Source organism: Gastrolobium bilobum, unplaced genomic scaffold, assembly GCF_033153095.1.
Source record: "Gastrolobium bilobum isolate Gb01-03AN ecotype WA unplaced genomic scaffold, APGP_CSIRO_Gbil_v1 utg341, whole genome shotgun sequence".
NCBI lineage: Eukaryota > Viridiplantae > Streptophyta > Magnoliopsida > Fabales > Fabaceae > Gastrolobium > Gastrolobium bilobum.
The window spans coordinates 532,375-547,866 of record NW_026899046.1 but is presented as its reverse complement, the minus strand read 5'-3'; the positions used below and the strand labels follow the sequence as shown (position 1 = coordinate 547,866).

Below are 15,492 nucleotides of genomic sequence, written 5' to 3'. Positions count from 1 at the left end.
TGAAAAAATATTTAATATTTAAAATCCAAACTTTTTAAATTTGAATTTTGAACTTGATTGGTGGAAAAAGAATTCATCATTTAATGTTTCTGCAGAATAAAAAGATATATATAATAAATTTAAATTTAATATAAATTATAGATTAAAAAAAAATATTGAAAATTATAAAAATTAATGTATAGTTGATAAAGAATAATTTAAATGAAAAAATACGAAATGACATATTTATACTTTAAAAGAAACTAAATTAAGAATTTAACTTAAAAAATAATATGAAAAGAAAAAATTCCGGTGAAGTATTTTTTTAAATTTTTTTAACATAAATGTTTAAACATATATGTATAACTAATATAAAAAGTATAAATTAAACGACATGTAAAAATAAATTTTCATAAAATATGTATAATTAATACAAAATAATTTAAATAAGAAAATGATATATATCTTTCGGAAGAAGAAAATTATAAAAATTTAAACATTAAAAAAATAAATGACCATTTAGTTACCAATGACCATCTAACTCCTACATCGTAAAAAGATAGTTGCCATTAAGTATTTTACATGATATTTTAATGTTTCCCACTAGTGGCCATTTGAATTTTGAACTTGATGATTGGAAAAATAGTTCAGCATTTAATGTTTCAGCCGTGGGAAAAAAGATATGTATGATAAATTTAAATTTAATATAAAATTATAGATTAAATGAAAAATAATTTAAAATTATAAAAATATATGTATAGTTGATAAAATATAATTTAAATTTGAAATTTAAATACAAAAAAAAATAAGAAATGACATATTTATACTTTAAAAGAAAATAAATAAAAATGTAACTTAAAAAAATAATATAGAGAAATTTTTTCCAGAGAAGTATTTTTTAAAAACATTTACATAAACATTTTTAATATATTTGTATCGCCAATATAAAAATTATGAATAAGTATAACCAAAGAACTGAATATATATACTTAAAAGTTAAAACCAAAGTAAAATTATACTTATAATTATATTTAATTTTTTAAAATTATAAGTGACTTTAAAATATAAATCACGTATAACTTATTATTTTAAGGGTTCATTTTTTTTTGCAGTGACTGCATATAACTTATCTGCATTACGCCCAAAACGATATCGTTTTGATATGAAAATCAAGGTATTTTTATAATTTTAATTTATTTCGGGATTATAATAGTCTTTATCATTATAATTTTTTGATCTTTCAACCCAAAACGATGTCGTTTTGGATGTGAATGCAGATAAATTATCTGTAGTCACTATAGAAATATTTTTTTATATTTTTAAATATAAAAATCTATTACAAGCAGATATAAAATATTGACAGTTACATGTGGCAAATTAATCTCGGCCCATCCTGCCCGCCAATATTTTTTATATATATATTTACTGTCTAACAAACCCGTCTTTATGTGGCTGAATGTTTGTTAGAATATTAAACATAGTAACTCAAATATTTATCAACTCTTCATCTAATATATATGTCACAAAACACACACTTCAGAAAGTCGATTCAGAGGCAATTATAGAAAACATAGATAGATAGTAATAAGGAAAAATGTTTCTGCAGTTAATGCAGATAAGTTATCTGCATTTATTCCCAAAATGACGTCGTTTTGGTATTGAAATCTTAAAAAATTATAAATATAAAGACTATTGTAACTCTGAAATAAATTAAAATTACTATTTTCGCCCCAAAACGACGTCGTATTTGGCTTACTGCAGATAACTTATATGCAGTAACTGCAGAAAAAATGAACCCATAGTAATATAGACGCAACTATAAGAACTTTTTTTGTTGATAATTATAAAAATATATTACACGTTGATATAAAATGCTGACAGTTAGAGATAGCAAAATGGGCTCAGCCCGGAGGACCGGCCCACTCCACCAACACTTTTTTTTTATTAACTGTCTAATAAACCATGTTGATATAAAATGTTGACAATTAAATATGGCAAAATGGGCTCGACCCAAAGGGCCTACCCACCTCGCCGCCCGCCAACACATTTTCTTCTTCTTATATTTATTCTCTAACAAATTCTTCTTTGTGTGACTAAGAGCATTGGATTTACTGCCGTAAATATTTCAGAAACAAGCATCTAAACAAAACGAACAATTATATTATGATAAATGAAAGTTCATATCTGATAAATATTAAAAGAAGTCGAGTCAAACTACGTAATTTTTGAATGATTATAAGACAAGCTAATAAATGACATTTGCATTTTATATCAAATTATCAAACAAGATGCCTTTGCGACGTTTGGTGGACCGTAAATAATAACTAAGCCTACAAGTATATAACTTTATACATGGAGTAAAGTTTCGTTTGAACTAATAAAAAAAATTAATTCTTATTGATTTCTCAATTAATACTTATGCAATTAAGCTAATGAATGGTCTTTTGAATTACCACATTCAACTTCAACTATGAAGTGTTTGTTAGAATATCAAAGATACTAATTCAAATATTTGCCAACTTTATATGTACAAAAGTTAGAGTTAGGTACCTCGTAGTGTTGATATTTAAATAAAATATAAAAATATACTTTTACAATTTACGTTAACTATTAACAGGCAAATAAATCGATTTTTTTTCCATACATTGCACGGGTAAGAGACTAGTACATAATTACAGGCTTTTTGACCCTTATAACCTTTTATTAATAATTAATTACCAAATTGACCTTCATTATAAACTATTTCAAAAATTTAACCTCCCAAAATAACATAACATCAATCTACCCCTGTTTGACCGTTGACCACCAAGCCTACCCAAGTACACCTCTCCCTACCTGGGTATATTTTGAAATTTTATGCCTACCCGGGTAGGGAGGGGTATACCCGGGTATATTTTTTGAGATCTGAGAAATTGTTTGAATTATTTACCCGGATACTGAGGGGTGTACCCGGGTATATCCGAAGAAAGGGTGCTGAAACTGAATTCACAGTTAAGGGTGAAAAATACTTGGCATCTAGGAAGAAAATGAAGAAGGCAATTCAAAAGGTCTTTAGAATCTTTGCTGTTTAAAAATATGAAACTAATTTTATAATTTGAGCCTCCGATCGTGATAAACTAGTCTGTGTTTTCTATAATTGACAATCTAGCAAGTACTTGCAGTTCCATAATTTATCCGGGTACACCTCTAAATATCAGGGTAAATAATTCAAGCAATTTCTCAGATTTCAAGAATATACGTGGGTACACCCCTCCCTACTCGGGTAGACATAAAATTTCAAAATATTTCCGGGTAGGGAGGGGTGTACCAGGGTAGGCTTGGTGGTCAACGATCAAACATGAATAAATTAGTGTTATATTTTTTTGAGGAAGTTAAATTTTTGAAATAATTTATAATAAAGGCTAATTTAATAATTAATTATTAATAAAAGATTATAACGATGAAAAATTCCATAATTACAAGACATCCGACGGACCCAATTACATATGTGGTAAGGGTTTCCTCATTTTTTTGGAAGAGGGCTTAGAAGATTTTCCCTCCAAAAACTGAATGACAACCCATAGAAATAGGATGGGCTGGCACCATTTAAGCCCCTCAAAATGCTTGCTATGCACTTTTCCTGACTCTCAGTTCTCTCTCAAAGTGTACTTTGGAAACTTTACAGTTAAGATTAAATACCGACTTTGTTTGATGGATATGGACGACCCTTTGGATTTCGAGGTAGAAGACGACCTTCTCAAATCCCCTACCATTAACAACAATAAACGGTATTTGCTTCCCTCAAACTTGTTTTTCCTCTCTTACTTTTTGCCCCAACTCTCCCAAGTTTCAATTTTTACCTTTTTTTTTTCTCGCGTTTAGGGTTTTATAGTTTCCCAACGGTAACTTTTATACTAAACCCATGATTTGCTTATTTGGGTTTCCCTTGATTTCATCAAATTGTGGGTTCTAAGTTCTAACGGTTAATTAAAATTTGAATGTAAATTAGGAAGAAAGTTATTGGGTTGGATGATCTTCTTAAAGATCACTACAGAGAACAGAACACGCTTATAGAGAAGCGGAAGAAGCAGGCAAAGGCAAAGAACAAACGTTCCTATGATGATGAAGATCGCAAGGAAGCTTGGTTGACTAGGATAGTTGACAAATGTCACAATCAGGCACGATTTTTTTGTTTCCTGTTCTTATGTTTCTATGATTAACATTTTTTTATTTGTAATTGTCATTGTATGTTACTGATTACTTGGCCTTTCTCATCCAGTTGAAAGCTTTTGGCGAAGAACAAGAAATTCCACTATGGGGTGTAAAAGTTTTTGGAGATCAGGTTATTATACTAAGTTAAATTCTCATTGATTTCTATTTATGGTTTGCTGCTTTTATCTCTTAATTGTTTGGATACTTGAGATTATAAATGTTTTCATTTTGTGAACTGCAGAAAGCCTTTCCCTCCCTGGATTTTCCTGATATTGGAAGTTGCAACCTTTTACAGTCGTTTTTGAACAACAAGCTAAATTCAGTGGTGGAATTGGCTGCAGACAGAGGTTGTTCTGATGTTTCGTTTGCTAAGGCTATAATGTTGTCTCTTTTTATCAATTCGTAATGTCAAGAAACCATGCCTTTTTGGTATTGCAAAATACTGATTTAAGCCAGATTTACATCAAAAGACTGCTTTTGTGCTATCGGATGAAACTGACATGCCTGTTTATAAATGGTTATCTCAGTTATTACTTTGTGTTCTTTCAGGAGATATCTTTCTTGAAGGGTTACTAGTCAATGGTTGGCTTCCAAAATTAGCTTTCCTTTGTGGTCATGTAGAAAAACCAGTAGCCATTTGGGCCTTCAACACAAGTGAGTGAAGCATGGCTTTTCATGTTTATACTGTTACTAGCTATTAGCATAGCAGAAGGGTTGTCATAGATCTTTTTTACTTTGTTCTTTCAGTGTTATATTCATCAAAAGAAGAGCTCCGAAACTCTTCCAGTGACTTTTGGTGTGCGATTCTGTCTTCTAAAAATGAGGTAAACTTGTTTGTTATGTTTACTTGGGGCAATGTACCATCAATAAAAATGATGACTTGGTATGTTTATTTTAATTCCTTTATTCTTTGTTGACGCTACATCATTATGATACACAATCATTCTTTACCAGGTTGATCCATTGTCTGTCAAAATTGATTGGTTACCTGAGTATACAGATTTGAGAAGGGCTCTTGACATTTATGGGTTTCTCTTTAAATTTTGTGCTGAGCCTAAAAATTTAGGTAACTTTCTTATATCTAGATTAGTTTATCCATGCAGTGTGGGAGTCAAATTATCTTTGTGAAGAAAATAATTATATAAATTTGTTAAGTTTCAGCGATGTAGAGCTGTAGCTTTTCAATATTTTTTACATTAATATATCCATTTCATGAATGTCTGTCTTATTTCTTTATCCATTGCACTTAATGTAGAGATATTTGTATTATTTCTAGTGGAATTGCAAATATCTTGTCACATTTATTGCCATGATTCTAAGAACAACCTATACCTTTGTCTTCTAGATTCTGACATTAGAGGACCACCTCAAAATCTTAGAGCTTGGGTCAAATTTGTCACTGCTTGTTGTCTGATAAGGTAAACAGCGGCAGTGAGCCTACTTAGAGGATAACCTAAATGATTTTTCTGCTATTTTGTTTCTGTTGTTAGTTATATTTGGAGTTTTAGGTTGCACTGATTAGATTGCCTGTTGATAATTCAAGTGACAGTATTTTGAATGTATGATGGTATCAACTCACGTCTCTTGGTTCTCATTGCAGGAGTAAGAAACCTATCTTCTCTACTGCAGAAGCTGAAGAGATAGTTGAAATTATTATATGTATATTACTAGATCGCCTGTTTCAGGGTTTGTTGGTTCTTTTGAATGACTGCATGCAAGCAATTGTCAATTACTTTACAGACCAGGAATGGTGCTCAAGTTGTGAGAACATAGCAAAATTCATTGCTTGCAGGTTATTACTTTTATTAATTGTTCTCGCTATTAGATGTTGGTAATGGTATATAGACTTGTTGTCAGTAATATTACTTCAAAAATGTTGGCCAATCATTAATAATACTCAAATTGAAGCATAAAAATAGACCCATGTATCTAGTAGTTATCATTTTCCTGCATGTTTGTGGCTTGGTTAATGAATGATAAAACTTATCAGAGGATTTTGGTTTGGGCTGCAAAGACAATGTACTATTGCCATATTTGCGGATCGTAGCACGGTTGAATGATCTGTTCATAATCTGCAGTAAAGGAGTCGTAGACAAGAAAAGAGCATTTGGCAGTAGCTTTTGAGGGGGAATTCTTTTGAGTTGGTGCTAATTATTATGGTGAAGGCATAGTAGTTAATTGTGCCGCGAGCCGCGCCGTATGGGCGTTGCGGTGCCTCACCGCAAGAAATCGCGCTGTGCCGTACCGGAACGCAATAGCGGCCATTGCGATCGCATTTGCAGCTATATTGCTATCATAAAACAAAATGTCAATTTTGTCCTAAATTTAAATGTGTAACAGAAAAAATTTAAGAGTTTTTTAGCCTATCCGCGTCTCTCTGTCACTTCTGCTATCTTTGCCTTTAAAAAATGTTTTTTTTTGTCATTATTTCTGTCATATATCTATTCCGCTATTTCCGCAACCGCAACCCGCTATAACGCTATAGCGTTTTTTGGGGTTGGCCGCGACATGCCGCAATCCACATTTGATAACTATGGGTGAAGGTGATGTGATGTGCTGCTGATGCTTCTGTGCTAGTGAAGTATTATATATCTGGAATCCAGAATTTTGTTTTCTTAATTGTTAGTACCCTAGATTTTTGTACATTCTCAAAGTTCTTTATACGGTTATCATTGATAGAATTAGTTGCCAAAACTAGTTTGTACTGTAAATGGACAAGCTGAAGTGTATGATCATACTTATTTTCTAGATCTTGCCCATTGGCTTTGTATTTGCTTCCCTTCTCTTATTCTTGGTGTCTTTGATGTGCAGAGTCTCTAAGGATTTGAATTGCATCCAGGCTATTGACTGCGTTTCAGGAGTTGGTTCTCGTTGTAAGCAACTTAAGAGTGCTCTTGCTCATCAAAGCCTGCTTTCTTGTTTTGATGGAGTATGCTCCTTGCACTTCTCTCACCAATTTTTTTATTTTTAGAACATCAACATCAACAACACCTTTATTTTTTTTTATGTTTGTGGCCTTGTGCATGTAAAACATATAGTGAAGGTCCTGGTCATGTGATGGAAGGTTATATATGGGCAGCAAGTTATACATGTTTTCTTCATCTAATCTGTTGCTTGTTGGAATATTAAGGGGTTGTGTTCGATCAAATTTAAAAATTTAGCACTGAAAAGCCAGTATCAAATTTTTAGTGATGAAAACTTCAGCATTCCTTTGTGTTTGTGATGTTTGAAAAGATTTTTATTAAGTCATCAGTGTGTATTAAATCAAACAGTTATTTAATAATTCGAAAAAAGGTTGCTGCTGCTGCTGAAATTATTCAATGTCCACGTATATGTGGAATGTTGTCAGTGCTTTCTTTATTCTTTCATTATTTGGTATTAACAAACACTGCTAAGTGAGATTGCTATTTTTTCCTCAGGTCAACAGTGGAGAAGAGATTCTCAGATCATTTACTGCAATTAACTTCAAAGACAAAAGTTGCGATTTCTTCAAGATGTACATTCACTTAGTTTTGACAGAGAATTGGGTTTTGTCCAACTCATTAATTGAAGACAATCCAGTTATCTATGAGATGTTCTGTCTTTTTCTTAGACATTGTTCTACCTTAATATCAGCCACAGACCTACGATCCTATGCATCAAAGGTGAATGAAACGGCTTTCTTATTTTTAACCAGTGATTCGTTACATTTTGATTTCATGTACAGAAATAATTGTTTTACAGGTTCGTCATAGGGCTTCATATCTTCTACACTTCTCCATCTAAATATAATTGGCTTCAGGTATCCTCAGTATCCTATATCTTGTTGTGTCTCTCATGTGTTTTTTCTCCAATCATAGAAAAGAAAAAGAATGAAATGAAAATGTTTTAATTAAAAGCCACCAAATCATCTAATAGATAGGGCAAAAGTCTTGTAAACCTTTGGCAAGGGTATTCTGAGTTTGGAGGTTTCGCAATTCCCCCTCTGCATATTTTCAGCATCTTAATAGTGGGCACCGTAGAGGTACAAGATAATGCATAGCCCATTGCTTGGTCAATTGAATAATGATGTATTATTTTTCCCCATGGTTATGCATATGTAAAATTGGCTATGTCCCAATGTTCAGCATTCTTGCCTTGCAAACTATGATGTTTTATTTTTATTTTTGGTTAGAGTGCATCTTCACTTATTAGGCATTTTACTTGCACCCAAGATAGAAGGACTGATTTCTAAAAATAGAGAATCAGATAAGCTAAGAGCCCGTTTGTTTGAGCTTCTAAAAAAAGTAACTTTTATTTCTTCTTTATTTTAGAAGTGTTTTTTATAAAAGTTAAAGCTATTTATATTTTTATAAAAATATTGTTTTTAAAAAAATATTTGGGTTTTGACTTTTACTTTTCTTAGAAGTTAAAATTTTTAGCTTTCGGAAAAAGTAGATTTTTGGCTTATTTTGTGACTTCTGCTTTTTTAAAAGCAGACATCCAAACGAACAAAAAACGAGAAGTGCTTTTTTCAAGAAAAAAAGCAGCTTTTGAAGGAAAAAAAACTCATCCAAACGGACCTTAAGTAGTCTCACTCTTTCTTCTTCTTGTGCAGCCTGAGATGGACAAATCTTAAAGGGTGAAAGGTTTAAGAATGCTGCATTACATTGGCACCTACAACTACGCACGTTATTTTGACTAAACATCAGATTCTTCAGACTCCCAGAATGCATTTCTTTCCTGAAGCTTGAGATGTTATAATGCCATTCTTAAATCAAAGATGCAATAGTGAATGTTGGTTGTTTTTGCTTCTTGTTGGCTGGCATGAATCAAGATCCGTTGCTCATCCTAGGTTATAAGTTACTGGCTCGTGGCAGCCTTTCGCACAGTAAAAAAAGAAAGCATAAGGTGTAACTTATGTTATAATGGCATATCCTTGTGTTGTGCCGCTTATGTTAAAGTCCAAGCGTACCTTCTGTAGTTTCTTATGTTCAAGGCAATGCCTCCAGCAACAAAAATATTTTGGATACTTCTACTATTTTTACCTTTATGGCTATATTTACCCATAATTTTCATATTTTTCTACTCCTGAGGTATGGAAAGTGCAAACCACGGACAAGTAACTGTGGCGTTAATTGTCAAGTGTACTTAATCTTTGATCAGCCACTCTCCAAAGATAAACATCTTTTGGTTGATCTTGTTTATTATTTATGAATTACAAAGTACTTCACTAATGATGTAATAGTAATTAAGAGTGACTTTAAAACAACACAAAGGAAATGACATCACCCGTTTCAATTTGCGGGGGCATTAAAGAAGGGAGTTTATTTATTTATTTGTATTGCTTTAATTATTACACTAAGTCTAATAATAACATTAGATGCAAATTGTATAACCATACAAAGTTATTGAAGTTAAATTTAAAATGTTATTTAATGAAATTTAAATCAAGCTTTAACAAAGCGAAAGTGAAAATTTATTGTAAAAGAGAAAGTGAGAAAATTTGCGACCAGAGGATTCGGAGACCCACATCGCTTTTTGATTTCATCATTTAATTTCAAACGGAGGTTCGGAAGGCTTTGAAATATTTGAATTTAGATTCGGATAATGCGAGGGTAATCTTGGTTCGGGAAGCCGTTAGGCAACCAAACCTCCGTGTTGTTTCTTTATGGCTTTTGTCTTCTTTTTCTTTTCATTCCGTCTCGCATTTTCGACATCTTCGTCTGATCCAACGTTGGAAGCAAGTGTCGTTGGTTTCTTGGTAGAAATGAAAAACTAAAGTTGAATTTTATAAGCGCTAGTATGAGTATGCGAGGGGAGGTAATGGCGAAGAGATCTATTGGAAGTTTAATGCGGAAGAAGCTTTCTGATATCACCAATTCTCACTCTCATTCTCATTATCAATCTCAATCTCAAGAAGATAACAACCCACTTGACCCTTTTCCCACCGATAAGGATTGCATTCAACAACTCCTAAAGGTGCATTCTTTTTCTCTGTTTTTTTTTCATTTCTAATTTTTATTGTCTTAATCTTTTATAATTCTTATTATTATTATTATTTATGTTGGTTATTGTTCTTGCCACTTGAATTGTGTGTGATGCAGGAAAGAGCGACTTTGATGCAACTCCTTGCGGAAAGAAAGTATCCTCTCATACTCATAATCATAATTAAGGGGATCTGAGAAAGTAATAAAAATTGATTATTTTTTTGTTTGTTTGGGAGAAGCTGGTTTTTCCTTGACTTAGATTAAAAATTTGAACAGTAAAATGATTGAAAAGAGTGGAGCTGAGGTGCACAGGATGCGTGCAGATATCAAGAAGCTGCAACTACAAAACTGGAATCTTGCTCAGTCAAACAGCCACATGTTAGCGGTTAGTTTACCAAGTTGTATAATGCTTGGTTAATATCAATTGTACAATTGTACTGAATGACTTGATGGTGATAGTAATTGTGTTTAGTTGATTCTGTAGGAGCTTAACTTGGGGAGGGAAAGGGTGAGTTTGTTCCTCCAACTTTTTTCTTGGAATCCGAGTAAACTGTATTTGTGGTCTGCAACTCAAATTGCTTGTCTTTTAATAGAATTTTTGAATTTAATGATACTCGTTTCAGATAAAAGCATTGCAACATGAAATTTTATGGAGGGCTGCTTTACTTAAAGGAAATACCAGGGAAGTGCAGGTATGCTCTAAGCTTGCTCAATTACATTAACTTGGGGTGTAGAATGTTGGATATGTGTAGGAGCATTGTGAACATGTGTTTTGTCCTCAACTGAAGATTGTTGGTTTTTTATGCATCTTTAAATGGCCTGTTGTTATGTTCTAATTAAGTTTTTCACTGTACCTCAGTCTTCAATATTTGATCTTAGTATGCAAGAAGTCTCATTATGTGCAAAAACGGCCTAGTAAACATTTTAGCTTGAGTGAGATGATCCGAATTTTGTGTGTGTGGTCTAATACACTCAACCACAACATGCAATATAGGGACTAGAGAGAACAATGGTCTCCATTTTATTTTATTTTTATTTTTTTCTCTTTTATCATCATAAATGAACTGAACCACAACATTATTTGTTTGGTTAATTAACAAAAAAATTTTGCAGGAAAAAGTGGAGATTGACTATGAAAAGAATGCATCATTTTCACGGTCACAGGTGCCTGGGCTAAACCCTTCACTTATTTGTTCGCCACATTGATGAATGGTATTCCTCATTATTTTTGTTGTTGCATGTTTTGATTGGCTCAAGGAAAGAGATGAAAAAGTAGGACAGCCTTCCCCTGAAGCTAGCAATGATGAACAACACAGCTATATGAATAGAAGACGCATAAGGAGTAGATGTAAATGCTGGGACTTAACTTATTCATGTAAATTTTTCTGACATTTTTTTCTTAATCCTGTTTAACTTTGTGATGGAACTTTGCAGCTACTGGTTCTTCTACTGCTTCCACAAAGAATGCAAGCAAAGACAACGTTAAGGACAACAGGTTAGTGCACGCTTCAACTGCATGTGCGGTTAACGCTTAGCTTAATTTGGTTCAAGATAAACAATGCATGGCTTATATTAACTCCTTCGATACCTGAGCTCATTGAATAAGCACCTGAATTTAGTTATGATGAACGCATGAGATGCTTGAAATTGCATCATTATGAATATTCTCAACATTCCAAACTAACAATTTAATAGAAAATAAAATGTTAAATGTGATAAATTTTTCTTTTATATGGTGCACAGGAGACGTTCGAGGAGACATTCTGCCACGTTCAAAACCCATCAACTTGAACCTCTAGAAAATTTGTTCGAGATAGAGGATGCTAATTATCTTGTTACTCAGTCTCGACCTAACATGCTGAGTTCTGTAGCTGTAAAAGATGAAACAGGAGAAAGCTCTATTTTATTAAGAAAGGAAGCTCCGAGATCTTCTTTTGGAAGACCCTTGCGAAGAGCAGTTCAGAAGGTTCAAACTTACAAGGAGATTCCTTTAAATATTAAGCTGCGAAGACTAGAATAAAACAACTTGTAGAACTACATTTAATGTTTTTTCTTTAGTCATTTGTATCCTATGTTGACATTGATTTGTGTATGTTGTATCCTATGTTATTTGTCACCTAAGAATTTAAATTTTTGGAAAAATTAACTCCTGGCATGGTATCAAATCGATATAATCCTCCCTAACATGTTCCATTACTATCTCACTAGAGTCCCCAAAGTTACAAACTATGCTTTATTTTCATGATTATACGTGAACTTTATATTCATATATATTTTTGTCTCTAATTACAACAGAATCCTAAAATCTGTGGTTTTGATTCCAAGAACATATACACGGCGAACATCCAATAAAAAAGGATAAAAGAAAGGCGCAAACTTAGCCTATTATTATTGTTCTAGGTTTCACACAGGAAAAATCATGCTCTTTCATTTACCAAAAATAAAAAATAAAAAAATACATGCTCTTTCAACTTTTAAGTACCACATTGGAGAAATCTGAATCTGGTCTGTTGAACAAGTTTATTTTGTGCTATACATATCCCTCAGCTAATCAACTTGCACTTATATGATTATTTCATCCGGTAGTTAACAAGTCATGCTCTTCCAAAGATGTTTTGAGAGCATCAGCAAAGAAAATGTTGGATATATTTGCTGCTGGTCGAATGATTAACTTAAAATAATTAATAACCTCGAAAATCAGGGGAGTAATTCATGCCTCATTGAAATATAACTTCCCTTTCCTTTCAATGGGAGAGGAAACTACATATGTACAACAATTTGAACATTAATTCTTTTTTACATTTTTTTTCCTACGAAATGCAAAGTTTGAAGTTCTTTTTGCAAAGAGTGAGTGTTTCCTTCGTGAATGAAGTGTAACTTGGTTTCTGTCTCTATGCAATCTGCTTCTTACATGGTTGGGACTAAAGGACTTCAAAAGGTGGGGGGATTAAATAATTCCCTTCTCTCTCCTTTTGGCACATACTATTTTTTTCTCTTATGAATAATTCAGAATCACATAATGTTTACAAAATATTCAATTCCTACTCAAACTGATTACATACATCATGCAACCCTAATGTGGGCCAAAATAATTCAGTACCTGATGCTTGAACCTGAAGACTAACTGAAAAATTTCCATCTGCAGGCTTCCAAAACCCTATTCCTCTTTTTCTTTTTCTTTTTTTGATGAAATGAAAGTCTGACATCCATGAGAGCAAACATCAACGAATCCTCTGAGGTGGATTAGATAATGATGTAACACTTGAAAATGTTACAGCATTTGTTGACCAAGTGCAAGTTGAGGACAATGAGTATGCAGACATGGATTATGCAGGTGATGATGATGATAATGACAACGGTAGTCAATGTTTCATCATACAATCATAATGTTTGAGGTAAAAAGGGCAAAACGTTCATATTCATTGACAAGAGGCAACAATGGATAAAACCAATATAAGAAGTAACAAATCAAATTTTTGTTTGTACATATTTCTGGAATGAACTATTTCTATATGCTAGACACTGAAATTCCAAACTCAAAATGCTACAAGAAAGTTAGTTTCTGGGCAAAGAAAAAGGAAAGAAAAGCAACACAATATGCATTCAATCAAGGTCACTCTTTTAATCAATTGAGTGATGGATCCAAATTTCATCAAGCTTAAGCTGCATAGCACTGCATGTGGCCGCCAACATTACCATGGGATAAGGAGTCCTTCGATCCAACGGCTGGATTTACACAGTTTCTGATGCCATCTAACGCTTCAGATTTCTCAGGCGTTTCTATGACTCCCTTGGTTCCTACCGGCGAAACTCTATCTTTCTGCCGCACAAACAAGTCCTGTCCTGCAGGCGCCGGAACCTCCGCGTCGGAAAATCCAGCTGGTGGTAAAGATATTGCCGAATCAGGATATCTTGGCGGCGAAACCGCCGGCGTCACCACCGGAGAATTACCAAGATTCATCGGAGGATGAACCGTCAAATCTTGGTGCTCGGATTCTGGTGCATCAACCCTTCCGTTTAACGGCGAAGCAGCCGGTGGTTGCCTAGTTACAGCGGTAGGTCTAGATGCCGGAGTCGGAGTCAGAGCCGGAGCCTCAACCGGAGGATGAGATCCCCGCCGGCTTGTGATGTTTAGCGAAACCAACTTCGGAACAGGACGGGAAATCGGACCAAGAACTGTTCGGTTCTCCGACTCCGGCGAGCTAGGACTAATTCTTGGAGAGGAAAACCTTTGATCGGCGGAGCTAATAGGAGGAACCACCGGCGCTGGCAAAGGCGAAGGCGAAGGCGAAGGAGGGTTATTAGTTCGAAGACTGAGAATACTGGCGAGGCCGTGAACAGCTACGTTGCGGCCGTAAAACATGCCGGGGAAAGCGATGTTAACGTCTCCGACGGAGATGACGGAAGAGGCAGGGCGGCGAGTGAGTTGGAGGCGGCGTTGGGAGAGGAGAGTTGGGAGCGTGTAACCGTCGGGGAGGAGGCGGAGCTCGGCGAGTGAGAGGCGGCGAGGGACGACGTGGAAACGGAGAGTGTCTATATAAGACGACGCCGTTTGAGTCATGTCGAGTGCGAAGAGGGAAGCGTCGGTGGGAGCGAAGAAGGTGAAGGAGTGTGAGTTTGAGTTGTTAGAGTTTTCGTCTTCCCTCTGATTCTGGTACGATAGAATGTCGAATTGAAGATCAGAGGTCACGATTGCGTTGCAGAAGAGGTCGTATCCTCTCACTCGTAGGGTATCAAGCATCGAATCAAACTCTCTGCTCGGTATGCAACTCACGTTCACGGCGTTAGCCACCAACACCGCCGTCAAAACCACCCACACTGTTCGCAAAAGTGACTTCATTTCCAAGATTCGTTCTTCACCAAGATTGTGGTTGTTTTTGGCGGGTTTTTCTTTGAAAAAAGAGGGTACTCTGACGGTAATGCTCACACTTTTTTCCTTTTATTCCGAAATTGCACCCTCCTTTCTTGTTTGTTTCATGGGCCTTCTTTTCTAGGCTTTGAAACAAATACCTTTCCCACCCTCTTCTTTCACAGAAGAAACAATTGGACTTATCCTCTGTTCTTTGCAAGGGTATTAGTAAATTAATTGTCAACAAACTCAAGCCTATCATGTAGAAGCTAATATCTTCCCATCAAGTGAGTTTTGTCCCTAACAGACATATCCAAGATAACATCATCATCACTCAAGAGATGCTTCGTTCCATGAGACGTATAAAAGGTAAAAGATGCTTTTTTGCTATTAAAATTAACTTAGCCTTACGACCGTATTTCTTGGAATTTCATCAGATTGGTTCTTGAGGAGGTAAATATTCCAGCCTCTTTGATTGAGATAATTATGGAGTGTATCTCCTCCTCTGATTTTGAAATTATGTGG

The 15,492-nt window shown here is 34.4% G+C and overlaps 3 protein-coding genes across 3 annotated transcripts; 2 read left to right on the top strand and 1 right to left on the bottom strand.

Moving 5' to 3' along the window:
• The first annotated feature begins 3,518 nt into the window (after positions 1–3,518).
• On the top strand, positions 3,519–9,218 carry LOC133286544 (uncharacterized). The gene is made up of 13 exons (XM_061483975.1): positions 3,519–3,746; positions 3,968–4,136; positions 4,238–4,300; positions 4,412–4,517; positions 4,720–4,824; positions 4,918–4,994; positions 5,125–5,236; positions 5,516–5,588; positions 5,771–5,962; positions 6,982–7,099; positions 7,590–7,814; positions 7,894–7,951; positions 8,747–9,218. Exons 1-12 carry the CDS (start codon positions 3,529–3,531, stop codon positions 7,933–7,935), a joined length of 1,500 nt encoding a protein of 499 aa, XP_061339959.1. The 5' UTR covers positions 3,519–3,528; the 3' UTR covers positions 7,936–7,951; positions 8,747–9,218.
• Positions 9,219–9,954: 736 nt separating this feature from the next.
• Positions 9,955–12,138, top strand: LOC133286521 (SHUGOSHIN 2). Its single transcript, XM_061483941.1, has 8 exons — positions 9,955–10,110; positions 10,378–10,503; positions 10,603–10,626; positions 10,742–10,810; positions 11,232–11,282; positions 11,376–11,466; positions 11,553–11,613; positions 11,862–12,138. The coding sequence occupies exons 1-8, from the start codon at positions 9,955–9,957 to the stop codon at positions 12,136–12,138; spliced, it is 855 nt and encodes a 284-aa protein (XP_061339925.1).
• A 1,638-nt stretch (positions 12,139–13,776) lies between these two features.
• LOC133286520 (uncharacterized) lies at positions 13,777–14,958 on the bottom strand. Its single transcript, XM_061483940.1, has one exon. It carries the CDS (start codon positions 14,956–14,958, stop codon positions 13,777–13,779), a length of 1,182 nt encoding a protein of 393 aa, XP_061339924.1.
• Between the last annotated feature and the right edge of the window lie 534 nt (positions 14,959–15,492).